General features: G+C 43.2%; 1 protein-coding gene across 3 annotated transcripts; it reads left to right on the forward strand.

The window, feature by feature from the left end:
* Positions 1–1,593: 1,593 nt before the first annotated feature.
* On the forward strand, positions 1,594–24,679 carry LOC142497487 (sulfotransferase 2B1-like). Of its 3 annotated transcripts, none has more exons than XM_075605334.1 (7): positions 1,646–1,747; positions 2,950–3,092; positions 6,560–6,768; positions 16,586–16,712; positions 20,965–21,059; positions 22,893–23,073; positions 24,501–24,679. In XM_075605334.1, the coding sequence occupies exons 2-7, from the start codon at positions 2,957–2,959 to the stop codon at positions 24,611–24,613; spliced, it is 861 nt and encodes a 286-aa protein (XP_075461449.1). In that variant the 5' UTR covers positions 1,646–1,747; positions 2,950–2,956; the 3' UTR covers positions 24,614–24,679. The 3 variants fall into 3 exon arrangements, with proteins under 3 accessions (XP_075461451.1, XP_075461449.1, XP_075461450.1); XM_075605335.1 differs by lacking the exon at positions 1,646–1,747 and adding an exon at positions 2,097–2,117; XM_075605336.1 differs by lacking the exon at positions 6,560–6,768 and having other exon boundaries at positions 1,594–1,747.
* The last annotated feature ends 2,686 nt before the right edge of the window (positions 24,680–27,365 follow it).

The raw sequence follows: 27,365 nt of genomic DNA on the forward strand, positions 1-27,365 counted from the left end.
GCTCCGAGTTCAGCAAACTCACGCAGTCACTTCCGCGTCATGTGACCTCCGGTCTCGCGAGATCTTCTCTCTGCTGCTGGAAGCCAGCTCTCCGGCTCCGTGATGAAGATCAGCTTGTCTCTCTCTGCTATTGATCTGCCCTACTCGTTTCTCCAATGTGGCTTCGTCAGGGGCTACTATCCTATACCTGTCCCCACCTATATAACACAATAATTAGCGCTGAATAGACCAATAATATTGATATCAAAAAACGGTCTCTACACTAGACAATGATATATGACGGTAAAATTTTGAATACGACGGCTCTGCTCTATCCTGCACTGACCTTGGATTTTTCTCTATGATGATTCTGCTCTCTCCAATCCTGACCCTGGCTACGTACCCCAACGATCCACTACTCTCCACTCCTAGACCCGACAAGTACCACGTTTACGCTGTCCTCTATAACCCTGACCCGGCTTGCAAGACTATCCTACACTCTAGACGCGCCCTCCCAGTTGTGGTCGGCGTTCTATACCAATCCCTACCTCAGCCCAGCGGTCGCGCCTCGTTTGTGGTGAGCTACGCGTTACGGGCTACGCGTCCAGAAGCCGGCTGAACCTCGGTAAGTAGAGCTTCCAGAGGCCTAGCGCGGTCCCCGGCATTTAATTTAAATGCCTGGGGGAAAAGCGCGGGACATCTGCAACCACCCGCGCCCCGCCAAACAAATCTCAGGGGGGTGCGCCCCCCAGTTTGTGCACCGCTGCTATGTACCACGATTCCCATAGATTGTATCAAATCTTTTTTCTTCTACATTTTTGAAATTGTCCACCACCAGGAGTAATAGTTTAAGTAACTCCCATACAGTAAGTCTTCATTTTTCGACGCTTCGTTTTATAACGAATGGCTTATCCAACGTTGTCCAATGCATCCCTAAGGGCGGTTTTACGATGTCAAAATGGCTTATCCAACGCTCTTACGACGCTTTGCAAAATTGCAACATTATGTCAATCGGAAGGCTGCAGTCAGGGAAATGTTAGTGTTATGCTCCGATTATACTTGTGGCGCGCATGTGTGTGACACTGGCTGATTCCGCGTGATTCTCTGAAAGACAAATAAATTTGTCTTTGCAGCGCGATGGCCGGGTCACGTGCAGGGTTCAGCCAATGAGAGCGAACCGCTCATGGACACGCCTCCGCCACACCTCCCTGTCACCTGACACCCTCCTGAAGCAGAGTTCACATTCGTGCAAGCGACAGCCGTGCGCCATGTGCACGCACTCTGTCGGGCACGCACAGTGAGTATAATCTCTTCCTACCTCTTGCAATTCTGAACTGCAGCATTTTGCTTTGACTTAGATTGTAAGCTCTTCGGGGCAGGGATTTCCTTTCCCATTGTGATTTTTGCTGCACTTATTGTATTTTTAAAATTCCCTGTACTGTATTCTTTGTGAAGCGCGGAGTACACTTTTGGCGCTATATAAATAAAGACATACAATACATATCTTGTCCAAACACTTTATAGACCCGTCTGCAATTTGTCCTCTTTCTTTGCTTGGGGGTGGCAACCTTGGAGAATGGAGATTGGTATGGAAATGTTAACTACTCCATATCTGTTACACAAGAGGGCATGCATTTAAAAACAAGTTGGTTCATTAGACCCCACCCCTTGATACAGCAACTCACAGAAGTGTACAGTTGTCAGTGCAGCAGGTTCAACATTCCAGCAAATACCACTCATGCCAAAGGAATCAAACGCTTGACCAAAGGTACATTTGTTTTTCTCCTTTTTCGCACTAAAGGGATTTAAAGTAAGGGACTTTTTAAGATCACTATTGAGTGAAACTAAAGTTGGACAGAAATGCACGTGCACTAATTAAAGTGAAATAATAGTACTATAGATAGAGTACTGAATACCACACATTTTTATCTATAAACCTATAATGACATATACATTTCCACATCTTTTTTTAATTATAACAGTTTAAGAAAGGGCCTCGTCCCTATGTACCTATGGAATACACATAGCATAAACCTTTTAAAAATGGAATTGAAAAAAGTATCTTATTCAACAAGCGTTTGCTGCCTTGATATCAGGGACAGTCCTTTTGGTCGGGGAGGATGAAAACACAGTGTACAGTAAGTGTAAAAAGAGGCATAAGCAGGTATTTTTATTAATGAGATTGTTCATTTATAGTCCCGCCAAATAGTTATTTATATGGTGGATACTTGCCAATATAAAGTAGAAAAAAGGTGGAATTTTAAGCCACTGGTTAAATAACTTGAAACATACATAATATTGCCCTATTATGTGGGAAATGTTTTTATGGATATCACAATATAATATGGGGCACAATCACAACATTACTGTGTGTTTCAGTACGTTAGAAGTCTATTTTTGAAATTAGTACAGTAGATGTTGTCAATATGCATGATCTTTCTGATAAGGTCTGACTCCTTACATTAATAGTTAAGGACTAACCTTGAAATATTACAGAACAGTTTATCTAGAAGTTGAGAATGACGTTAAGTGCTCTTTCAATCAACCTACTTTTGTATTAATAAAATAAAAAAACATATTGAGAAACAAACATTGTACTTCAGACCGTATGCTTTCATGACATTGTTGCCACATTGGATAGATACGTTGCCACTTTGTCTAAATTTAGCATAGGTTGAACTTGATGGACGTACGTCTTTTTTCAACCTCATCCACTATGTAACTATGTACAGGCACTATATTTAGCTTCATGATGAAGTACATAGTGCAAAAAAATAAGTAAAGGTAATATGATAAGAAAGTATGTAAAAGATCACCCTGTGTACACTGGCAAGATTAAGTCAGCTGAATTGGAAGATATCAGAAGCAGCATTTCTGATTATTAATAGTCAATACACTTTTGCATAAATTAGATATTCATTTAATAGAAAAAGAAGCTTGAAAAATATAATTCTTTTTATTTCCTCTTAGATAGAAAATGTCGATTGAGTACTTCCTTTATAAAGGGGTCAATTTTGCTCCTGGCGTATACTCTGAGGAGAACCTCAATTTTGCAGAGAATCAATTCCAGGTGTTGGATGATGATGTTTACAATGTTACCTACCCAAAATCAGGTAATTCATAAACATTCTGCCTGTCGTTTAACATACTTATGGGATGCTAGAAGAGCCAATCCAAGCGGCACTTAAATAAATATAAATATATATAGCCTTTGATTGCATTTATTGAAAACCAATTACCTATGATAACAATAGAATATTCTACCGTGATCAATCAGTAACGATCCTGCTTCCAGGGTTCACTTAATGGCCGCCTTTCAGTTTCAATCAATCCTTCAGTCAGTGTAAGTCATGCAGCTATAATGTATTTTTATATTACTATGGTAACATTATCTATTGTTAGTTTCCAGCTCAAACTTCTGGGAATATTGGCAGCAAAAAATCACAAAACCGGAAAGTATTATTAAGTATCTTGCACTGCTGGAAAAGTGTGTTAAAACCTGATATAGAAATCAAAGGGAGCTCAGTATATTAAAACTCATTAAGAATGGAGTTGAGTTAAATAATAATAAAAACATACATTAAGTATTATCTAATATTACAGAGCTCATTTAAAAAAAAAAAACACACACATGTAGGATATTGCTTGGATTGCGTATTTAAGCAATAATACACAAGCATTACTCTACCATGACTACATATCAGAAGTGTATGTATGTATGTATGTATGTATGTGTGTCTTTATTTATATAGCGCCATTAATGTACATAGCGCTTCACAGCAGTAATACACGTGACAATCATATAAATAAAAAATAACACATAATGGGAAGATGTGCTCCAGACATAAAAGTAACATCTAGGAAAAGGAGTCCCTGCTCTGAAGAGCTTACAATCTAATTGGTAAGAAGGAAGAACTTACAGAGACAGTAGGAGGGCAAGGCTGGTAAGTGTGTCTGCAGGGGGCCAAGCTTTATGTATCAGGTGTATAGTGTTAGTCACAGAGCTACTCATATGCTTCGTTAAGCAGGTGTGTTTTAAGGTGGGTCTTAAAGGTGGATAGAGAGGGTGCTTGTTGGGTATTGAGGGGAAGGGCTTTCCAGAGGTGTGGGGCAGTCAGTGAGAAAGGTTTAAGGCAGGAGAGGGCTTTAAATACAAAAGGGAAAGAGTCTGAGAGAAGACATCCTTGAACAGAACGCAAAGTCGGGATGGTGCATAGTGAGAAATTAGGGCTGAGATGTAAGTAGGAGCAGAATAGTGTAAAGCTTTAAAAGAGAGGAGGAGAATTGAGTGTATGATATGGGATTTGATAGGAAGCCAGGAGTGGGATTTCAGCAGGGGAGACGCTGAGACAGATTTTGGAAATAGTAGTGTGATTCTGGAAGCAGCTTTTAGGATAGATTTTAGGGGAGACAGGTGAGAGGCAGGAAAGCCAAACAGGAGGAGGTTACAGTAATTGAGACGGGAGAGAATGAGGGCCTGTGTCAGAGTTTTAGCAATCAAGCAACAGAGGAAAGGGCGTATCTTTGTTATATTGCAGAGGAAAAAACTACAAGAGGATGAAGAAGGTTAGAAAGCAATGAAAATATCTTTCTGCTAGATATCTATGGAAATAAATAATTTTCAGATCCGTTTTTAATGTATTACCATAATCAGACTTTTGTTTTCCAAAAAAATCAAAAATTCTGCTTTGTATGGCAGTGCATTGTGGGTAGAAGTGAAACTGTATGTGAGTAAAGGAATGTTTCTTTTCTTTCTATAAACTTTGCTTCACCTTATAAAGTGCTCAAACTGCTGTTTCTTTGTTCTGGCTAAAAGTTCCCTTTAGGCCCCTCGCCTCCTCCTTATCTGTTCTATCTCTTGTAGAGTTGGCGCAGCTGTATAACTTGGGAGAGAGGGAGGAGGGAGTTGAGTGTGCCATGCATCATATTTTTTCTTTTTCCTGCTTAGTCTGCTAAAATATAGCAAAATGAATAACCGGTAACTATGTCAAAGCAAGATAAGAAGAAAGATGCCCAATGTTGTAATGCAGTGGTGCGCAAACTGGGGGATGTCTATGTTGGTTGTGATTGTGTCTGTGTGTTGTGTTTCAGTGTGTTGTGTCTGTCTGTGTTTATGTGTGTATTGTGTCTGTTGGTTGTGATTGAGTGTGTATTGTGTCTGTGTTGGTTGTGATTGTGTGTGTTGTGATTGTGGGTGTTGTGTCTACGTTGGTTGTGATGTGTGTGTTCTCTGTGTGTGTTGTGATTGAGTATGTGTGCTGGGTCTGTGTTGTGATTGTGTGTGTGTGTAGGTGTTGTGATTGAATGTAGCAGTGTGCAAACTGGGGCTGTGCCCCCTTGAGGGGGCGCAAGATTATTTAGGGGGGGCGCAGGCGGCGTGTGGCGAAACCAGGTGCGTGCGAGCCGCCAGACGCTGTGTGCGGGAGGGCGAAAAAGCTGTGTGCGGGCGGCCGAACAGGATAGTGCAGGTGGTGGCCACGTGATGGTGTGTGTGTGCACACACGGGGGGTTCGGAGGTACGGGGGAGGAGCACACCCCAGCACTGTGATGTTAAACACCCCTCCTTCCGGTGTCTGCCCTGCAATAGCGCTGTGGTTCTGCTCTCCTCCGCTGGCAACCTGCTTCGCTGGGATCCTCTGCAAGTGAAAGGGTAGGTGCCACTATATCAATCCTACAATGAATGTACAGAAATAATTAAAAAAAAATTGAAAACAACATTGAAAATGGAAAAAAATAAATATATAATACATAATACTGTAGGTAGGAGTTTGGATGACACGGGGGACAGCAAGCAACACAGCAGGGAGAATAAGAAGGCAAATGGGAGAAGGGAAAAAGGGAGGGGAAGGAGAAAAAAAAAGGGGGCAGGGGGAGAGAGGTAGCAAAGAGGTGGATGAATGCCCCCCCCCCCAAAGTATTGCCTTTGTGCACGTACGCTCTCCCAAGCTTGGTGCTTGGGGAGACAAACAAAATTGACTTTGAAGCACGCTCAGCAGCAGTCAATGCACACACGCACACACACAGCCGCACACACACAAAAATAGCCCCGATCCACGTCCCCCCCACTCGTGCTTGCAAAATTATGCAGGACAACCTGTGCTCGTGCTTGGAGAGTTGGTGATGTCACCGCTCTCTGCAGCAGCGTGAACGCAGCCTAATTTTGCAAGCACGAGCTGTTGAAATATGTAAGTATTTAGACATATTTGTATTTACATTGTATACCTTTTAATAAAAGTTTTTTTTTTCATGTGATTTTTATTACATCAGGCAGGGGGGGGCCCGAGAAATTTCATGGATGAAAAGGGGGGCTCAGCATAAAAAGTTTGCTCACCCCTCACCCAATGTATAACTGACATTGAGAAATGATGCATGCACGCCTCCTTGCTTAGGGTATAAAATATGACTGCTAAGGGCTAAAATCTCTGGGCATTTATGTTAGATCAGACAGAGATCTTTGATTGTATGTAAATGTCACCCTTGCTTGTAGCTGCAGCAATAATAAAAGTTCTTAACAGATTGCTTTACATAAAAATTAGTGCGGACTCTGTTTCTTCTACATATCATTCCCCCTCTCCTGCAGGTACAAATTGGATGCTAGAGATTTTGAATCTCATCAAATATCAAGGAGACCCCACTTGGTGCAACAGTGTACCAAACTGGGAGAGATCTCCATGGTATGAAACAAGAGATGGACAATCCCGAATCAAGGATATACTTTCCCCAAGGGTCCTTTGTTCCCACCTACCATTCCACATTTTTGCTAAGTCTTTTTTCACCTCCAAAGCTAAGGTAGGTAAACTGTTGGGAGAAAAAAGTAATTGTGACAACAATAAATGCTGTATCGTTATTTGCAGTGGTTGACAAATCCCCAAAAAATCTACTCGCCACACAAAAAAATCTACTCGCCACCTAGTACCAAACGTGTGCTGCTTGGGCCAATATTTACTCGCCCGGGGGTTAAATCCACTCGCCCGGGGCGAGCAAATGTATAGGTTTGTCGAACACTGGTTATTTGTATGTTTGAAAAAGAGTTTTGATAACAGTTTATTGAATTAAATTTCATTGAATTTTCTCTTAACCACCACACTATATGTAGGGCTATGTATGTGTACCCCACCTGTGACATGGGGGATGAGGTGTGGCAAAGCCTTTTACCTTTGATCTTTTACCTTTTGTGATGTGTGATCTTACAAAAATGTTCTGAGTTGGTCTTCCCATGGATGGTGAACTAGGGAAGAAGTTCCCATGTTAACAATGTCTCCACCTAAAAAGGGTTGGTATCTCCTGAGCTGTCTAGGAATAATAACACACACAAACAGAATAATGTACTTATGGATCAATAGTTCAATTATGGAGTCAACAACCACAAAAGGAGTATATGGTGAAAACATTTATTTGCAGGAACAGAAAGGGAACTGTAACTCAACAATGGGTACATCAGGCGCTGCAAGAGAATCAGTGTGCAGAATACTTGTGTTTGCAGTGGGGGTCAGAGAATAAGCAGAGGATGCATCAGATTCTGATGAGTAATCAGATGGAAGGGCGCTAGTCTTCACAGCGGGAGCATAGGAATCAGCAATGGGTAGAACAGGCGCTGCAGGGAAATCCAAGAGAGGTGCGTTTGTCTTTACAGCGGGGACATGGGAATCAATAATGAGTACATCAGGCTCTTCACAGGAATCAGTGAGGAAATTATCATCCTTACCCCATGTGGCAGGACGGCCTTGCGGCAGGGTCAGTAAGACGCTAGACGCTGTGTAAAGCTTTAACTGTAGTTGTTTATTAACCACAAACAAATAAACATAATGGGTACTGTCCCATTAAATCATAATTAAACATAGGAAATGAACACCTATTCCCTTTAGGGAAAGCTAACTACACCACAGCTTTTGCCCATACTAACTGCATGGCCAGCTAGCTGGTTCCCAAGCCAAAACATGCCCTGGCATATGGAACAAAGTAACACAGTCTCTGCACAGAACAATAAAGTGTTTTTGCTTATCTGTCAGTCCTTGTATTTATCCTGTTGTGATTCCCAGCTGGACCCTTCAGGCCAGCTTCTTTCTGTCCTAGGGTCCAATACAGCCAGACTCTCCCCGGCTGGGAGAACTTTCACTTCCCCTCTCTCTGTGGAGTAAAGCAGTCTCTCTGTATAGCAGCTTCCTGTGTCTTTTAAAACACTTGTTTCACTGAGGAGCCCAGCCCCCGATTAATCAGTTTTCAGCTGCTGCTCTGTCTCTGAGGAGATTAACGCTCTGTGAACTGGCTGCAGCGTCTCTCAATTCACTGTTCCAGCCTACCGAGTCAGTGACTCTGTCACACCCAGCAGAGGACTTCTCGCTCAAACTCATCTTCCATTGGTTTGATAGCAAATTTTCCCAGGCATTGTGCTATTATCTCTTCATTGTTACTGGTGTGAGCATCTGCATCTGACTCAGCAGCATTGATCTCCAGCAGCTCAACATTGGAGGCGCTCTTATCAGCTCTGACTGTATCCCGTGGCATCTCTCTTTTTCGGCTTATTAATTTATTCAGACGAAAACACAGCTGAATTACCAGTGATGCCTTTCTCATCATGCGATAGCGGTTATAACTCTGTTTCATTCTAGTCGCAGACTGAATCTTGATGGCGGTGGCTTTCATAACAAGGAATCTTTTTCGGATCACGTGGGCACTGTAGAATGACTGGATCTGAATTACACTGTTCAGTCGTAACTTGGTTCTTCTTTCCAGCATCTTGTGGAAAGCAGACTGTAGCACTGAGACAGCATTGCAAATGTACCTATAGGAACGCCCAGCTTGTTTGGTTATGACGCAGGATCTGTATCCGGATGGAATCACACAAGCAGCTTTCTTCATATTTCTGTAGCGTCTTTCCTGCTGAAACTTTCTAACATTTGACTGGAGTACAATCACACATTGCTTCAAATGTTCATACTTCTTTCTTTGTTGTTGCATTCTACAAATTGACTGAAGAATGCAGGCTGCTTTATTCCAGTGACAAAGCTGTCAAACGTTTAACCCCTTGTAGCCATGGCTGGTTCAGACTGCCTCTCTGCTTCCTGTCACGAAAGTCCTTTGTAGCTACAGGCTGTGGCAGGCTACCCTAGGGCTTTGACCTCCCCCCTCATGCTGACCCTCGGAGTGACAGAAGAGGTGGTGCCCCAAGCGTCTGTGTACAGTATAACCAATCATGGTGCAGACCTTGTGCCCGCCCCCTCTAGAGCATCAGAGAGGAAGTGCTAAATTATAAGTAGTTCAGCTCCCACCCGCTCCTGGGGTGAGGAAGCAAGAAGCTCATCTCCTCACGGCTGAGAGTGACATGCAGTAAGACCCTCATGGGCTGACTGAGCAAGAGAGATTATAGGCCTCAAGTCTACCAGAGAGCTGGCACCATCCAGAGGTCTGGGGACCCAGATCCATCCTCATGCATACGCTGTACTGCTAGCAGTGGCTGGTACAATAAATCATTCCTTTTTATATACCCCTGGCTGAGCAATCAGTCTATTGGGTAAGGGTATGGATGGAATCTGCCCTAGTGGGGGACTGACTCTGGAAATCCTGGAGCCCACTAGACCTGGAGGGGGGGGGGGGGGGAACTGTGTTACACCTCTATAGATAGTGTAGCATAGCCTCTGGCCACTACCTATTCCTCTGGGCCCTAACAGTATAAGTACTGCTAGGGTCAGGCACTGGAGGGGGTAATTCCTCATGTAGGCCCTGTTTGCTATTGCAGCCTTGGATGCAGTAAGTGTATCCAAGGGCGGGCCTAGCAACAACCAGAGAGTGTCAGCCTGGGGGAGGATACTGGCTGGGTCACATGTTTAGATGTGATGCCTGTCAGTATCATACCAGCCCTGTTATGGGGCAGGGTTACAAGCCCTTCCCCTGGGATACTGGCACTCTCCCAGAAGTCAGTCTGTCTTCCCTTCCTCTGAGGAGTGGAAGTGTGTGATATCCTTAGCACCATCAGGGATAAGGAACTGGGTGGGGCCTGCAAGACCTTATCCCTAAAGGAGGGATGTACAGTCTGACTTCTGCTGCGTACAAATAAAGGTCAGTTGAACCATCTCCCTGTGTGTCTAACTGTCCGGATAATAAGAAGTTGGCAGCATGGATCATCCTGGGATCCCAGGATCCTTGCTGGTTGTAGGCGCTGCATATCAGAACGAAGCACCCTGAAAGCCTGTCCTGATTCTCCCCACACCATCGTGGAGCAACTCAGAGCCTCCTAGATTACTAACAGGTATGCACAGCACCATGGAACATGCAGGTGGCGACCCAATCTTACATAGGGTGGGGTAAAGATGCTACAATAGCTTGAATGATGACAGCTGCGGAGCGTTTGCACAGATAACTCTCTCTCCATTCTTCCTTCGATAAGGGCTCTGTAGTATCTCTGAAGTGTTGGGATGCTTCTATTCTTTCTTTCAGAGTCTGCTCTGATTTTAGAAAGTTCCAACTGAAAATATAGGGCGTTGCCTCCTTCCTTTTCCAAGGTGCCCTCTGCTTTTTCCAGTGCTAATTGCATCCTTGGTTTTTCTTTCACCAAACATACACACTTAGCAATTGCTGCAGAAAGACATTTCTGTACCTCAGCCTTAGCTTTTTTCCTCTTTATCCAATCGTCCCCAGAGGCAATCAGTCTAATTCCATGCAGATTGAAGTGTCTGCACTAAGGCATTCTTAGGGCTGGGACCCGCTGCGCCCGTTGGCGCGGGCGGCGGCGTGAGCTCAACTTACCATTCCGGTTTGAACTCACGATAGGGTCCCAGTCCCTCCTCACTTGTAACTTGCGACATACTGTGACGCGGCAGCCAGCAGGAGACACGAGAGAATGGTGTTCTCTTGTGGCAACGCGTCACATGGTACGCGAAGGGGCCAATCATAGACTGGCTCCCTTCAACGAATGGCAAGTGCTGTGAGCCCTGCTTTGTTTTGGTCCCCGCCCCCCCCTCCGTCATGGCCGGGCCCCCTCACGTCATGGCCGCGCCCCCTCACGTCATGGCCGTGCCCCCCCCGACCCGTTTGGCCACGCCCCCCCGCTCCGAAAAAAGTATCCTGTAGACCGCAGATCGCGGTACAGCGAGTTGCACGCGCCGCCGGCATGCAAGCCAGCCGTGCGGACGCGTGCAACGGGACCTTAGCCTTAGCTAGGTTCAAGACGTCATCTTTCTTTTGAACAACCTTTTCTGTTTCCACCACTCCTGGGACGATTCTGCTAGCCACTCGGCTGCAGCATATCTCGGTTACTTTGTAACATTCTGTTTGTTTTCCTGAAATTGCAGGGTGGTCTTTAATTACTTCAACTTCCACAGTAACCTGAGAACCATCTTTCTTCTTCTTTTTCTTCCTCTTTACCTTGGGAAGTTCTGAAACATCAGTGGTACCATGCTCACACTTACTGCTCAAAACTTCTGTATGTTTCCTGTACCCATCGCGTGTAGAATCAGAAATGGGTATCTCGGGCTGTTCACAGGAGTCAGTGAGATAATCTTGTCTTTAAGCTGAAGCAGAAATAGGGAAACAAAACACCCCAGGAAAACCAGTGAAAAGTGAATGTGTCTTTAAAGTAGGAACTTTGAAATTAGCAATAGAGATATAAAAAAAAACACCAGGGAAATGAGAAAAAGCAGAACTTGCTTTTTGAACGGGGGCCTTAGAATCAGTAATGGATATATCACATATTGGGGGGAATCACATAAAAGAAAACAATAGGAACAGTGCTGATCTGTAAAATTGAGTCTTGAGAGCTAACAGTGGTTGCACCAGACACTGCAGAGGAGTCAGAGAAAGATAGCCTTGTTTTTTTAAATGGAGTTTTTTGAAGCAGCAGGGATTTAATCAAGCACTGTAGAGAAGTCAGGGAAGATATGCTTGTCTCTGAAGTGGGAGCTTGAACATCCGCAGTGGTTATACGATTTATAGCAGAGGAATTGGCGAAAAGCAAGTTTGTCTCTGACAAAGGAGTCTTATAACCAGCAGGGGTTAAATCAGGCTCTGAAGAGGAGTCAGGGAAAAATATGCTTGTCTCTGAAGTGGGAGTCTGAAAACCAGTTGTTATTATTATAACAGGCACAGCAAAGGAAACAGGAAAAGGTGAACATCTTTACAGCAGGAGTGTTAATATCAACAATAGGGTGATCACTTATTGAAGGGGAAACTATAGACGTAAAGAAGATTCACGATAATCAGCAATCAGGATCTCACATAGTGTAGGGAAAACAGTGGGGAAAATGTTCTTTGATTCCAGGAAGATAATCTTTGCTTGGATTACCCAAGAGGGGGAAAGAGATTGCTCAGGGAGAGGCAGACAGACAGCTGGCTGGAGGTGTGTGACTGACTGATGAGTATGTACAGTAACTCCTGCAGCAAAGTCTCACCCTTATCAACCCTAAAAAGTGGACAACCCCCAGTTGTTTTGCAGGGATGTGACTACATGTATTACGTGGGTTGTCTGTTGAGCCTGAGTTAAAGTAGGGTTCACATTAAAACATTTTTAGACTCCAGAAAATAGTCTCACCTTGGGTTACCTCAGAAAAGGATCAGGGTCTCTCAGGAAGAGTCAAGCAGCTGCTGAATGGGAGGTTGCGGTAAAATTCAGCAAGTGCAAGCCCTGCATCTGAGCCTCAGTACTATCAAGCAGTGCCTCTGCCTATGGTTCTGTAGTTCAACTCAAGAAACTTTAAAGCGGATACTTGCTGTGCGAGGTCTGTCTGTTCCAACGAGATCCATAGATGGCCTTTGTTCTCTGTCAGGGGACTCCAGGCAGAAATGTATCGTAGCCTGAACACGGGCAGAGGTGGACAATAGGGAGTCCACAGGCAGAGGAACAGAACTGGACAAGCCGAAATACTGGCATGGACATTTAATAAACGAACTAGGACTAAACAGACTACGAGAATAGAGACAGGGACTAATGCAGAGTCTCAGAACATAAAACAAAGGCAGGGGGAATCAGAAGACAGGAAATCCCGGTATGGCAGGATTAGTTCTGATAATTGTGCATGAGAAGAGAATTGGTGATACTGAGGGTTGGGGTAGCATACAGAGGCTATCCTACTACCATCTCATCAGCAACAGTGACTCCTTTTACAATTTAGCATCTTGATTGCTACTTATTTCTATAGGGACATTTTACACTGACATTTAATTTTTTCTTCTTTTGGGATATGTATGTATATCTTATTTATATAGTGCCATTAATATTCATAGCGCTTCACAGCAGTACTACACGTGACAATCATATAAATAACAAATAATACAAATAACACATAATGGGAAGAAGTGCTTCAGACATAAGAGGCATTAGGAAAAGGAGCCCATGCACCGAAGAGCTTACAATCGAATTGGTAAGTAGGAAGAACGTACAGAGACAGTAGGAAGGTGTTCTCATAAGTGCGTCTGCAAGGGGCCAAGGTTTATGTATGAGGTGTAAAGTATCAGCCACGGAGCTACTCATGTGCATCGTTAAGGAGGTGTGTTTTAAGATGGGTCTTAAAGGTGGTTAGAGAGGGTGCTAGTTGGATATTGAGGGGAAGGGCATTCCAGAGGTGTGGGGCAGTCAGTGAGAAAGGTTTAAGGCGGGAGAGGGCTTTAGACACAAAAGGGTAGATTGACGACATCCTTGAGTAGAAGGCAAGAGTTGGGATGGTGTATAGCGAGAGATTAATGCTGAGATATATGGAGGGGCAGAAGTGTGTAAAGCTTTAAAAGTAAGGAGGAGAATTGAGTGTGTGATACAGGATTTGATAGGAAGCCAGGAGAGGGATTTCAGCAGATCTAGGAAAGAGTAGAGTGATTCTGGCAGCAGCATTTAGGGTAGATTGTATGGGAGACAGATGAAAGACAGGAAGGCCAGATAGCAGGAGAGTAGTCGAGACGGGAGAGCATGATGGCCTGTGTCAGAGTTTTAGCAGTCGTGCAGCAGAGGAAAGGGCGTATTTTTGTAATTTTGTGTGTGTGTGGGGGGGGGGGGGGGGGGGGAATTACAGGTTTTAGCTACCTTTTTGAATGCAAGAGGAGTTGATTGTGACCCCTAGGTAGCGTGCTTGTGATACTGGGTGTATGTATGATAGTTCTTCCAACAGTAATATAGTAGGGCCAGGTTTGGGGGAGATATGAGGAGCTAATTTTTGACATGTTAAGATTAAGTCGGCGGAGGGCCATCCAGGATGATATAGCGGGGATACATTCAGAAACTTTGGTCTGTACAGCAGTTGCAAGGTCAGGGGTTGAAAAGTAAATTTGTGCATCATCAGCATAGAGGTTATATTTGAACCCAAGAGATGTGATTAGGTCACCTAGAGAGAGTGTGTAAAGAGAAAGGTGAAGAGGTTCCAAGACAGAATCCTGGGTTACCACCACAAAGAGATTGATAGAAGAGGAAGAGGTGTTAGCAAAAGAGACACTGAAAGTATGATGGGAGAGGTAAGAGGAGATCCAGGATATAGCTTTGTTACATATACCAAGAGCATGGAGAATGTGAAGGAGAAGAGGGTGGTCCACAGTATCAAATGCTGCAGAGAGGTCGAATAATATGAGCAGAGTGTAATGACACCTGTCTTTGGCAGCATGGAGGTCATTAGTTATTTTAGTGAGGGCTGTTTCAGTTGAGTGAGCAGTGCGGAAGCCAGATTGTAGGGGGTCTAGAAGATAATAGGTGTTGAGAAAATGGAGAAAGTGAGCGAATACAAGACGTTCAAGGAGTTTGGAGGCAAAATGCCGGAGGGAGACAAGTCGATAGTTAGAAAGGGGTCAAGCTTACTGTTTTTGTGTAATGGTATAACTGTTGGATGTTTGAAGGAGGAGGGGAAGGTACCAGGGTAGAGGGAGGAGTTAGAAATGTTTGTGAGCATAGGGATTGTAGTAGGAGCAAGAGGTTTTATGAGATGGGAGGGAATGAGGTCAAGAGGGCAGGTGGTAGAGGGAGAAGAGGAGATCAGCAATGATACATCCTCCTCTGTGAGAGTGGAAAAAGAGTAGAGAAAGGTAGGAGGAGAGATAAGAAGAGGTGTAGGATGGGAGGATGACGTATGGATTCCACCTTTTCCTTTAAATAGTCAGCAAAATCCTGAGGTGAGATGGAGTAAGAAAAACAGGGAGCTGAGGGTGGTCTGAGTAAGGAGTCAATGACAGAGAAGAGTCAGCATGGGTTAGACTTGTGCGTGTCTATTAGTGAAGAAAAGTCAGTTTGTTTAGCCTAGGAGAGGGTAGAGTTGAAACAGGATAGCATATATTTGAAGTGAAGGAAGTCTGCGAGAGTGTTAGATTTCCTCCAGATGCATTCACTGGAATGAGTGCAGGAAAGCAGCATGCATGTGTGGAAATATAGCCAGGGTATTGGGTTAGAAGGGCGAGGACGGCAGAGAGGATATATTTGTATCAGTGGTTGTTTGGTTTATTTGTTTTTAAACTTGTTTTATCTGTGGCCCAATGGTCACTTATTGACCGTAGTCCTCTTAATTTGATTGGTTTAATGAATTACATCTATACTTGGTCTGCTATATGGACCTCAACACCAAGTGCATTTATGTTTTGTTTTTGTTTTTTATATCTTATCAATAGGATATATTTTAGAATTTCGTTTACATGGCTTTTTCTTTACTTTCTCCTTTTCTCCTTTCTCCTTTCTCCTTTTCAATTACCTGATTTTCTTCCTTTTTTTTGTTTCATTACACACATACAGTACACAATTTATGTTAACTACTGTGATACACTAGTTTGAGGTTTCCTTCACTAAGCAGGGTTTGTTTAATTGGTAGCACCTATTTACACACTTATTAACATTGTTTATTCATTATAACAGAGGGACATTAGAAGAATTAACATTATTCTAGATTATAAATCCCAATTTTATAGGGGTAGATGAATGATGTTAGAAATAAACTGTACCTTCTAAGCATTATTTGGTTATAACGTTTAAGGATAGCATAAAGCTACAGTATATAGGAATGAATTGACCTCCGGTACACAGAAAGTGAAACAATGTTTGATGCCAAAATATACAAGGCAGTAATACTGTATCCTCAAAATATTTTATTTTGTAACAAAAATAATAGAACATTTATTGCAAAGCTACATGTAATCCAGTTCAATTACATTATATAAACAATAATAACCAATAGTCATAAGAGATTGAGTGTGAGTCCTCTGATTACTATACTCCATAATATTGACAATTTTTAAAGTGTATAAAATAAAAGTTACATTTTATTACATTTTGAGTGCAGACACATATGGGTATTTTTGTATTCCTTTGGTAGACACCTAAGAGGTAAAATAAATATTTGGAAAAGTAAACAAAAAAAATGTCCTTTTGATATATTTAATTATAATATATGCATCATGAAACCTCTCCTATAACTACACTACTTATAACCACATACACATAAAGAAGGAGTTTGTGGTGAAAAGTTGGGGCAAATGTGTTTCATACATTGTTGAAATATGGACATTTTGCATATCCTAAGGGTAGCAGTCACCAAAGTGCCATTTAGAAACAGTGGTACAGTCTATTGCAAAAGACTTGATAAGTGTTTGATTACCATTACCCAAACTAGAATGATCCACATTTCGCTGCAAATATTTTGTGATAATCTTTCAGATCATTTACACAATGAGGAACCCGAAGGATGTCTTTGTGTCTCTGTTTTATTTTGCCAAGATACTCCCCCTCTACAAGAATTCTGAAAACTTCCAGCTTTTCTTAGAAAACTTTTTGCAAGGAGACGGTGAGTCAGTGAGATGAAGAGAACCACACAACAGAATTCTGATATACACACATTATGGTTGCTAAGATGCTCAAAGAGATGCCCCTACTCCAACAAACAACCCTCACCCAGTCAACAACTAGGCCTGGGAAACCTGTAAGCGGTCTGGTGCTAAAGTTCAGGTGAATGAAATAACCTGACATCCTAAAAATCTTATTGTCTACCCAGGGCCGCCAACAGGCTGAGGTTGGCGTCCTGGGACCGGTGAGTTGGGGGAGGGGGAGGGCGCCCGGCCGGCCGTCACTGCAAGTTGGGCCCAACCTCTGGCCATGCCCTTCTGCTGGTCCTCTCGCGGCTGGGCCCCGGCTCTCCCTTACCAGCAGCCTGCATGACTGTATCCGTCTGTCCCACACTAACGGGCCTCGCTGTCATCAGCTTGCCGGAAGAGCTCTGACATCAGCGCTCTCTGCTTCCGGCATGCAATGGCATGAGAGGGAGGCCTGTCAGAAGCTCAGCGTGGGACAGGGGGATAGAGACATGAAGGCTGCTGCTGAGAAGAGTTGGGGTCCAGCCGTGAGATCACCGGCTGCCGGGCCTGGCCAGAGGTCTAGCCCAACTTGCAGTGCCGGCTGCTGGACCCATCATCCACTGGACCCGGCCTGATCATCTACAAGGTAAGTCTTTTTTATATATGTATTGTGGGGGTCTTTTGCAAAGAGGGCAAGATGTTAGGTAATATTCCACATTTAATAGTACACTTGTTACATAAAAACTTACAATTAAATACAGCTGCACGAACGATAAGGACCCCACATACGTCTGACGCTACCACTACGAGTACCACGTAGACCTCTCTCCTTGACACCCCTTCGATCACCGCCGGATAACAAACCGGAAGTGAACCCGTGAGTGATTGTAAGGTCAGGTGGGCTATCTCACGAGAGTATACAGCTTTGAGGCCTCGTGGGCTTCTTTGCTGCTGACAGGGTATCAACAACCCCCAGGTCTGCACCCCTCCGTCCTCAGGCATGGGATCCACACCAACCCAATCTGTCTTGTGGAAACCCGGTCAGGCCCACAATTTCCCCCCTCTCACCACAGCAGCGCACACTGCCTCCGATCACCCGACCTGCGACTGACAGTCCGCATGGTCCGACCTCTGGTGCACCAAAGTATAGTTCTGTCGTACTGCGTCGTGTGTCGCCAGGTGGGCCAGCGCATGCGCGCGGTGCTGGGCAAGCTTGGCTCCGGTTAGGTCAGCTCCCCCGACTGCCCGCTCACCCTCAGCAGCTTCCTTCCAGTGCCATGTCTGCTCCGAGGCTAGCTCCTCATCTCCTTGATGCCACGTGACATCATGACGTCACATAGCGTCCCGTTGGAATGGCAACGCGGCATAATTTGACGCCACGTGGCCATTTTCAATGCAGAGGAGAGTACTTTGAAGGGGGAAAATGCCGGTAGACACAGAACCACGCCATCATAGCACCCTGCCAAAACACCTAGCCAGCGGGTAAAATGCACTCGCCCCTGGCGTGCAGGCGAGTGCATTTGTTGAGCCCTATATACACACACATGTGTGTGTGTGAATATGTATGTAACACAGGATGATAAAATCAAACCGCGCTCTTGCTTCCTAAAAGGATCTTGAATTAGATCAACTCTTCCCTCTTGATGCTGGTGTGATGTGAAGGCACCCCTCCTCCACCAGTACCGTCGTGGGAAGGCTCCAAACGTCAGATGTCAATGAAAAAATAAACACAGAAGCGCACCAAGGGTCAAGATTTATGTAAACCAATTAAATAAAATGACAAGTAAAAACTTACATATAGGAATATATAAGTCCAGTAGATCACTACTTAGGTATCAGTTCAGATGGGTTCCTAGGCGCAGGGGGTAGGTGCTGAGGCTCACAGATCTGTCCCGCGCGCTGGGGCTGGCTTGCTCGGCACCACGCTGTTGTTACTTCCGGGTTGCGGCTTCTCGCAGGACCCGTGTTTAGTAGCCCACCACAATCGCCGGTTGTAGAGGGAGAAAGGGGGTGGCCGGTATTAAAGGGGTTGCACCACATATGGCCATCCCCTGACCTCACCAGAGAGACAAGGGGTTAACTGGACTGCGGTACAGGGATGGGGTTTGCACCTTGTTATACCTTTAAAATTTATGTTCCCCTGTTCCCATGTTTCACCTTTAATGTTGTTTCCCAAGGCAGGGATAAAATCCTGCAGAGATTCCTTTGCAGACGCCATCTGCTAGGCTAATAGGTAATGAAGGGCAGCCGGCTGAGTAGCGTAAGCATGGTGATCAAAAAGTTAACTGCCCTGATTGTTTACCCAATGTCTAGAGATTAAGTATTAATCAACAAACTCTGCCAGTCTAATTGTTACCTGAGGGCGGAGAATCATCAAACTGGAGTGGTTTGTATTGTTATGTCTACACCTACAAACAATGCAGATTCTTCATTTAGTAAACGGATCGTTGCCTCTGATTTAATTATGGGGCTACCCATAGAGTCCCAGTACACATGAGCTAATTAGCTGGAGGGCATGGGTTAGTCTGTGTCTCCACGTTAGGGATTGGATACAGATAATTAAGAAAAGGGTTGCACAGGTATATAAACTGTGCCAACCCTACAGTTTTGAGTTGTGCTTCTGATTCCACCTGGAATGTCACTGGATTGATGGAGAATTGCTAGCTGATACTTCTCCATTCCCCAACCCTAAGTAAGTGTTACCTTCTTGTCTGTTAATTGTACTATATTGCTGTGTTCACCTTATTTAAGGAATAAATTATATTTTATTATATCTAAGCCTCGTTCAGTTCAACCCAGAAATTTGGTGTTCATTATATCTTGTCATAAGCTACCGTGACACCGGTCCTCCAGCATAAATCTCACTCGAGCGAAGAGAAAAAGTCTCTAACTGCTTGTGGGAGAGCTGGAGCTTGTTCTGCCAAGTGTCTGAATACCAATAGCACTGTGTGAACTCCGCAATTCCTGTGTGTCTCTCTGTGTGCGTGTGCATACACATGCGTGCTGCGCCTGTGGTGCGTGCATGCGGCGTGGGTGGCTACTGCGCATGTGCGCCCAGGACACGGTGCCTACTGCGCAGACGCGCCAAGCCATCGGCAACGGCTCCTGCGCGCCGAGCGTGGGAGGCCTCCACATGCACGCCAGTTGCCATAATGGCCTCTTCTGCTAACAGTAACGTCTTTTCCGAGACTGCACTTCCGTCTCCAACAAGGCGATTTACTCCATGTAACAATTTTCATTTGGTAGGTGCCAGCATAGAAGTTTCACTTCAAAACAAAAAAGACAAAAAGTGCAGGAGAACGCTAATAGTGTTATTCTGTACAATACAACATTTCATATCAGCATTCGCAATAGTTTTTACACTCACATGTCATCAGCATAAAAAGAGCATATAGCGCACAAAATTTCTTAGGCCTCGTCCAGTGTGAAAGCGAGCGCACTGGTGCTCATGCGCTAGGGCATCAGGTGCCCATGTTGCTCATGAGATTCCTGGCCAGCTTGTTGTGTGCGTAGGGGGCGTGCTGGGGACGTGACCATGATGTCATGTGAGCGGTTTGCCCTAACCAGCTGAACAGCGCATGTGACCAGGACAAGCGTGACAAAAACAAAAAAAAATTGTCTCTGGAAGCATTGCACCTCTCCACGCTCACGTGCACGCATGCGCAGTATGGACGGGGGGATTGAGTTTCATTGTTTTGATTTAGAATGAGCTCTCACCCTAAGCGAGGCCTTAGAAATAGAGCTCCGTGTGTTGCTCACACTCCAGCATCTGGCTCTGCCGGCAACAAGAGCTCCGCAGCGCGGTGCTTTCCAACGCCTGACGTCACAGCAACAGAAGCCTCCGAGGAACAACGAGGTTACATCAAATGTACTCCCAAAAATTGTTTTATCTTGTCTGCTATTATTATATTATTATGTTTAAGCTAGTATATTATTTTTGAACTTTTAGGGGATGATTCAATATGCTCTGAAGTGGCTGATTACGCGGTTATCGGATGAAAACTCCCTCTGCCGTCAATGGGCTTTTTCGGTTGCTATTACAGCATAATGAATAGGACCCTCTTTCCGTTTTTTGCATAGAAGTGCCCTATGTCTTTTTCTTACAACCTTGGAGAATTGGTGCCGGCGCTTGGTTGATATTCATGGAAACCTATATCTTCTTCTTTTTTTGCAATGCTTTTGTTACTTGTGGAATTATATATTTGCATTGTGACATTTTTTCATTTCTTCCTGGGTTTTTTTCAGTTCTGTATGGCTCTTGGTTTGACCATGTCAAAGGGTGGATGCAAATGAAGGACAATAGGAATGTTTTCTTCATCACATATGAGGAACTCCAGCAGGTAAACGCAGGGAAATGCTTAACAAGAAATGTTTATGGTTCTTAATAAATAGTTTACAGTCTGGTTATTGCAGAGGTTGTACTAGTGTTTTCGTTCAAACATTTATTGTGTCACATTTACTAAGAAGTGCCATTCCATAAGACACCTTACATCCCATTAACTTGAACGAGCCATAAGGGCCATATTTACTAAGACAAGCTGAAATATGTCTTATGAACTAGCACAGCTTAGAAACTATCAGTCATTCTATGTGATTTGTATAACACATTGAATCAATTGTACCAACTTTGGGATAGATATTATAAGCAGGATCAAATGGAGCATGCCTTTTGAGATAGATGGACACTGGTAACAGTAAGGATCTTACTACATATAACAGTAAGTTTAACTCTTCTCTTCAGTATGTTTCCCAGGTAGACTTATACTCACATGTGGTTGCCTGGCAAACAGCTATAGCTACTTGTTGCCTCACCTTCTCATTGCTATGCTTCAATATACATAGATTACCAAAGAGTGAAAGTCTGGTGCATCTAGGGCCACAACACCTTTTAAGCCTCCTCAAAAACAAATGTGGTTTGTATTTTATTGACTCCGCTATTATGATGGACAGAAAATCGTTACACCTCTATAAGGCTGCGTCCATAGACACAGCAGCCGTGCTGAGGAGTGCGGAGGCACGCGGAGGCTGAGGGAAAGCGGGTGCTTTCTCTGGCCTTCGTTCACATGCCGTCCGGGGGCGTGTCTTTGGGCGGGCCAGATACGTCACGGAGCTGGTTCGCCCTCATTGGGTTAACCGCTCACGTGACCGCCCGATCGCGCGAAAAATCAATTTGGACTGATTTCCCACGTATCACGCGCCCCTCCCGCTTCCGTGCCCACTTGCCCACACGCTGTGTAGACGTGATCACTGCCTTAGGCAGTCTGATCGTGTGGATGCTTTAGCGCGGTCTGGCCTTCTATGGACGCAGCCTAAGGCTGGGGATGCACAACCTGGGTATACTCCATAATGTACAGGGAAATCTTAGACAATTAAAACCTTTCTTCCCTCTAAAAATATGTAGCTTCTGTTAGGGAGCATCTTCAGCTGATTATTCTGACCTTTAAACTACAGTAATTGATTAATGATTGCACCTTTTGGTGAATGGGTACCTTCTGAGAAGGAGGATTTTTCAGTTGTACCGAGGTTGCCTAAGGACTTGATCACCATGAAACATGTATGTTTTTGTTAAATATGAATATATTTTATTTTACTCCCATCGGGGAAAATGCCAAAATTCTGCGTGATACAACCAACTTGTTTAGATCATTAATGCAAATATTTCCATAGATATGAAGATGCATAAAAAGTTGACTTGCGGATATTCTTGGAGCCAGTATGATATAGCGATTTCTGTCTGTATAACATTTAGTTAATTGTAGTGTACATTGTCATATTTTCTGCCTCACTCAAGCTTTGCATTTCGTTTCTATTGACTTAGTGGTTAGAAGTTTATTTACTGAATATTTATAGATGTTGATTATTTATCATGTTCCTCACTGTCCAGTAGCCTTATTGAATATAATATGTGCACATAAAAGAAGTGGGTTTTTTTAACAATATGAAATCTTAAAATAATATTTTTTTATTGCTTTAAATATTTTAGTGATCGTGTCATGGTAAATGAGTAGGTTTACATTACTAATGGTACCGTAGCAATACAAACATTTTTGCACTTTTTTGATAGTACACTATAAAAGCAAATTCTCATACATTTTGTAATATGCAGTTAATATCTAGATTGTGCTATGTAAGTGTATGATGGATACGTGCTCTACTTGCTTGGTGTTCTGCAGGACCTGCGAGGTAGTGTGGTGAAAATCTGTGAATTCCTGGGAAAGGAATTAGATGATGCAGCAATTGACTTGGTTGTGAAACATTCCTCATTTCAATCCATGAAGGAAAACAAGATGTCCAACTACACTCTCCTCCCACAACACGTGTTAGACCATAAAAAAGGTTCATGGTTGCGCAAAGGTAATTAATACAATTATTGTATATAATCTTTATGTTTAATTTGCAGCCCAGTAATTCATTCAGATAGTATAATTGTAAGAAATTATAAAAAAAAAATGTGGGGTCATTATATGACTATATCTATTTGGAAGTCTCTTGTTGGTGTTGCACTATAATCCGCATCATACCTAAAGCTAAAGCATTTCTAGGTAGAATGTCCTCTTGGGTTCCAAGTTAGATAAACAATTGGTTCCCTTGAACTGATTTAATTACAAATATCATGTGTGCATGTGCAAATAATGAAGCAAGATTGGGTCAACAAGTTTATTTAAGTTAACTTTGACCTTTTTTCTTTTCCTTCCAATTATATAGAGGTTAAACGCCCTTGGTAGAGTGAGTGGTATTACAGGTTGAGGGGGTTATTACAGGCATACCCCGCATTAACGTACGCAATGGGACCGAAGCATGTATGTAAAGTGAAAATGTACTTAAAGTGAAGCAATACCTTTTCCCCACTTATCGATGCATGTACTGTTCTGCAATCGTCATATACGTGCATAACTGATGTAAATAACACATGTGTAATAGGCTCTATAGTCTCCCCGCTTGCACACAGCTTCGGTACAGGGAGGGAGCCGGTATTGCTGTTCAGGACGTGCTGACAGGCGCATGCATGAGCTGCCGTTTGCCTATTGAGCAATATGTACTTACTCGCGAGTGTCCTTAAACCGGGGTATGCCTGTATATTATTTTTGTTAACGGCCAGCAAACAGCCTTCAGTGATGTAGTATTGGTAGACGTAGAGAACAACAATTGGGATCAGTTAATATTACTCAAGCATGGGAGCTTGAAAAACAGGACTGAAAGCAGCATTTCTGTACAGGAATTGCAGCTCTTTTTGTTTTTAGTACTGAATGTACAGCATTTCATAATCTTGAATAAAAACGAATGACCTAAGATGCCGATCGATCTGTTCTGGTATTGATCAGCGGATATCCTCCTCTTTGGGTTCACGTAATGGCCGACACTGAATCAGTTCTTCAGTCAGTGGAATGTCTCAAATACAATGTAACCTTATATTACTAAGGTAACATTGTCTATTGTTACAACTTGCAGCTAAAATAGTCTCCTGCTGGGAACACTGCAACACTTTCCTGTTTGTGATGATATGTTGCCAAATATTTTGTATTGCTCGGGAGGTGTGCTAAATCCTTTTATAGCAACCACAGGATTCTAAGTTAAAACTCATTAAAAACAGCATTGAGTTTTTAATGCGGTATGTATTATCTAGTATTACAGAACTGATTTATTTTAAAAAAAAGACACTTGTAGGATATTTAATGTTTTGCTTCTTGAAATACCTCGGTTTTTTTTTCCTGTTTCTTTCAATTGTATATTTTATATCATATGGTCTCCAGACTGTCGCATCATTTCCATGTTTCTTGCAGGAATCTCTGGAGACTGGAAGAACCATTTCACTGTAGCCCAGAGTGAGTATTTTGACAGAGTTTATCAAGAGAAGATGAAAGATCTGAATATGAAATTTTTCTGGGACAAATGACACCAACCGCCCGTCCAATGATTTTTGGAGCTTGTCAGCTAAATAAAATATGTACAGTATACTGAATACTGTTTGCAACGACCATTTGATTATTTCAGTGTCAATATTATATTAATTCTCTTCCATTTTATACGATTTGAAGAAATCATGTTTTGCTGTCAGCACAATGCAAAGGAAAGTTCCCTCTAAAAGATGACACTGCTCATTTGCATGTCATGTCCCAGAATCCCTGGCTGCAGTGGAAGTACTATATGATAAGACATAATGGGGAAAAGCAGGGTTGAAGACCTGTCTGAGACGTGAATGTGCTCACAAGTGATATTTTACCCACCATAACTTATATGTGTGGTTGTAACCTATTGCTATTGCTCATTGCAAAGCCAGTATTACCAGTCTCGCACTGAAGAGAACCGAAAGGGCGAAACAGTTTTCCGTGTGTAGGTTTTACTGGCTATGAACTTCTTTAACCCAGGCTGTGCTGAAAAGCTGTGTAATGTACAGTATGGCAGGTATAAGCTTATAGGGGTCCAGGTTAAAATGGACATGAAATAAAAGGTTACTCTGTGTGCTCATTTGCATGTAATTTCCCAGCATCCCAGGCTGCAGTGGATGCACTGTATGCTAAGAGATAATAGGAAAAGGCAGGCTTGCAGACCTGTCTGAGACGTGTGAATGTGCTCACAAGTGGTATTTTTATTTTCTAAACAGGCAAAATAAAGATGAAATGCATGAGCTGAATTCATTTGGAGCAGGAGACTTGATTCGTGAAATACAATATGGGTGCCTACCTTAGTGTGTGTGTGGATATGGGTAGTGGTTAAAGCAGAGTCAGTGCAGCTCGGGTTTTTTATGCCTGTACATAAAAGTTGCTCGCTTCTGAGGTCCATGGCTGAATCTGATCCTGTTGCTGCCTGTTCTTGTGAATGTTCCTTTTAAATGGAAGTTTAATTAAAGTTTGATTTGGGATTAAACATGGAATATCATGGGGCTAATGTGGAGCTTTTCAACTTTCTCCTTAAGGAATCCCAGGCAGGCTACGTTTTGGGAATAAGTAACCAATCAACCAGATTTTAACATAATAAGATACAGTATGTGCATACATATGTGCTGTATAATTCACTAGATCTTCATAAAACTGGGACTGGATGAGATTCTCTTAGTAGAAGATTAAAAAAAACCACTGAGATGAAGCAGGTATAAATAACTTCACGCACTAATATATTTATATATATATATATATATATATATATATATATATATATATATATATATATATATATATATATATACATATACATATACATACACACACACACAAACACACACACAGAAGAGGAGAGCGCAAGCTCCATAGCACAGATCAATATAAAACGAGTTTATTACAGGAATATAAAATTGGCCACTCACAATGGTAGCTAGGACAAGGGCATGTAGGACTAAGAGGAGAGCCCAGGAGGGTGAGAGCGGCGGAGAACCAAGCTGGGAACGGGACCTCCACATCAATCATATCCATTTCTGTGTATCACTTACAACTTTTTTTTTTTAAATTGAACCATATTGTCAACCGTTAGAAATGAATAATTTCTGATGATTTTTACACAACTATTGAGTGACCCACTAAAGCTATGAATTGATATTTGTGAACTTGGCAATTACAATAGATTTAAATAAAGACTAAAACATCCCACCTTGCTTCCTACAAACTTGAGGATACAAACAGTGCTGCCACTATTGCCGTGTGAGTCAAGAGTTATGGGATAGAAGCATTTGGTAACCATTAAAGTTTCCACCGCTTTCTCCCATAAACAGCTTTGGTGACCCCAACCTAATGGACATTTTGTGCCTTCAACCTTCTGTGCTATCAGTGGACCTTCTCCTTTCTAACCTGTCTCCTTCCTTCTTTCCCTCCCTCTTCTCTCTTCATATTTCACCCTCTTTTCCTTAACTCTTGTATCCTCTCTCTCCTATCTCCCTTCCACGTTTTCAATCACTTTTCCTCAATTGTTACCTCCAATCTTTCTCTCCTCATATCCCCTTATCATCCCTTTCTCCAAGTCTTTCAGCATTCTGCCTTTTACCTATCTCACACCTCATCTACTCCTTCTCTTCATTATTAAATGAAGAGGGCTAGAAGTGAATTAAATGTCTAATGTACATACAAAGCAAAGGAAATTGAGCCAAGAAGACAGAGCAGGAAATACCATGTGAAACAGATTAGGAAACTGAGTCCAGAAAGTGGATCCACTGATTCTGGCCTATGCTTTGATAAATTGTTTACTTTGGGCTATGTAATTGTATAATTAAGCAGGAAACATCTCTATGGAATCTACATAATAAAGTGGATGCTAAACTAAAAGTAATTACTTCAAAGTACAGGTCTCCTCGAAGGCTTAGGCTCCGCTGCACGCGTCCGCACGGCTGCCTTGCTTGCCGACGGTGCGTGCAACTCACTGCACCGCGATTTGCGGTCTGCAGTTAACTCTAATGCGCGCTGGGGGGCGTTGCCAAACGGGTCAGGTGGGCGTGGGCAATGACAAGGAGGGGCGCGGCCATCCCATCCACCCGCCCCCCGGGCGGTGCGAAACACACAACACACCCCAAACACACACTTCCCCCCCTACCTTTTGGGAAGGGGGGGGGAGAGGGAGGGAGAGCCATGCATGGCTGCCTCACAAACTTCCCTCCCAAGCCACCTTCCCTCATTGGCTTACTCGTACACCACGTGACGCATCAGCGCTTCTGATCACCAGAA

Source organism: Ascaphus truei, chromosome 6 (assembly GCF_040206685.1).
Source record: "Ascaphus truei isolate aAscTru1 chromosome 6, aAscTru1.hap1, whole genome shotgun sequence".
Taxonomy (NCBI): Eukaryota; Metazoa; Chordata; class Amphibia; order Anura; family Ascaphidae; genus Ascaphus; species Ascaphus truei.

Excerpts from the sequence above, each read along its gene's own strand:
- LOC142497487 (XM_075605334.1), top strand. The coding sequence starts at position 2,957 with ATGTCGATTGAGTACTTCCTTTATAAAGGGGTCAATTTTGCTCCTGGC. Across the intron at positions 3,093-6,559 it reads TGTTACCTACCCAAAATCAG|GTACAAATTGGATGCTAGAG; the intron begins GTAATTCATAAA and ends CCTCTCCTGCAG. Across the intron at positions 23,074-24,500 it reads AGGTTCATGGTTGCGCAAAG|GAATCTCTGGAGACTGGAAG; the intron begins GTAATTAATACA and ends TGTTTCTTGCAG.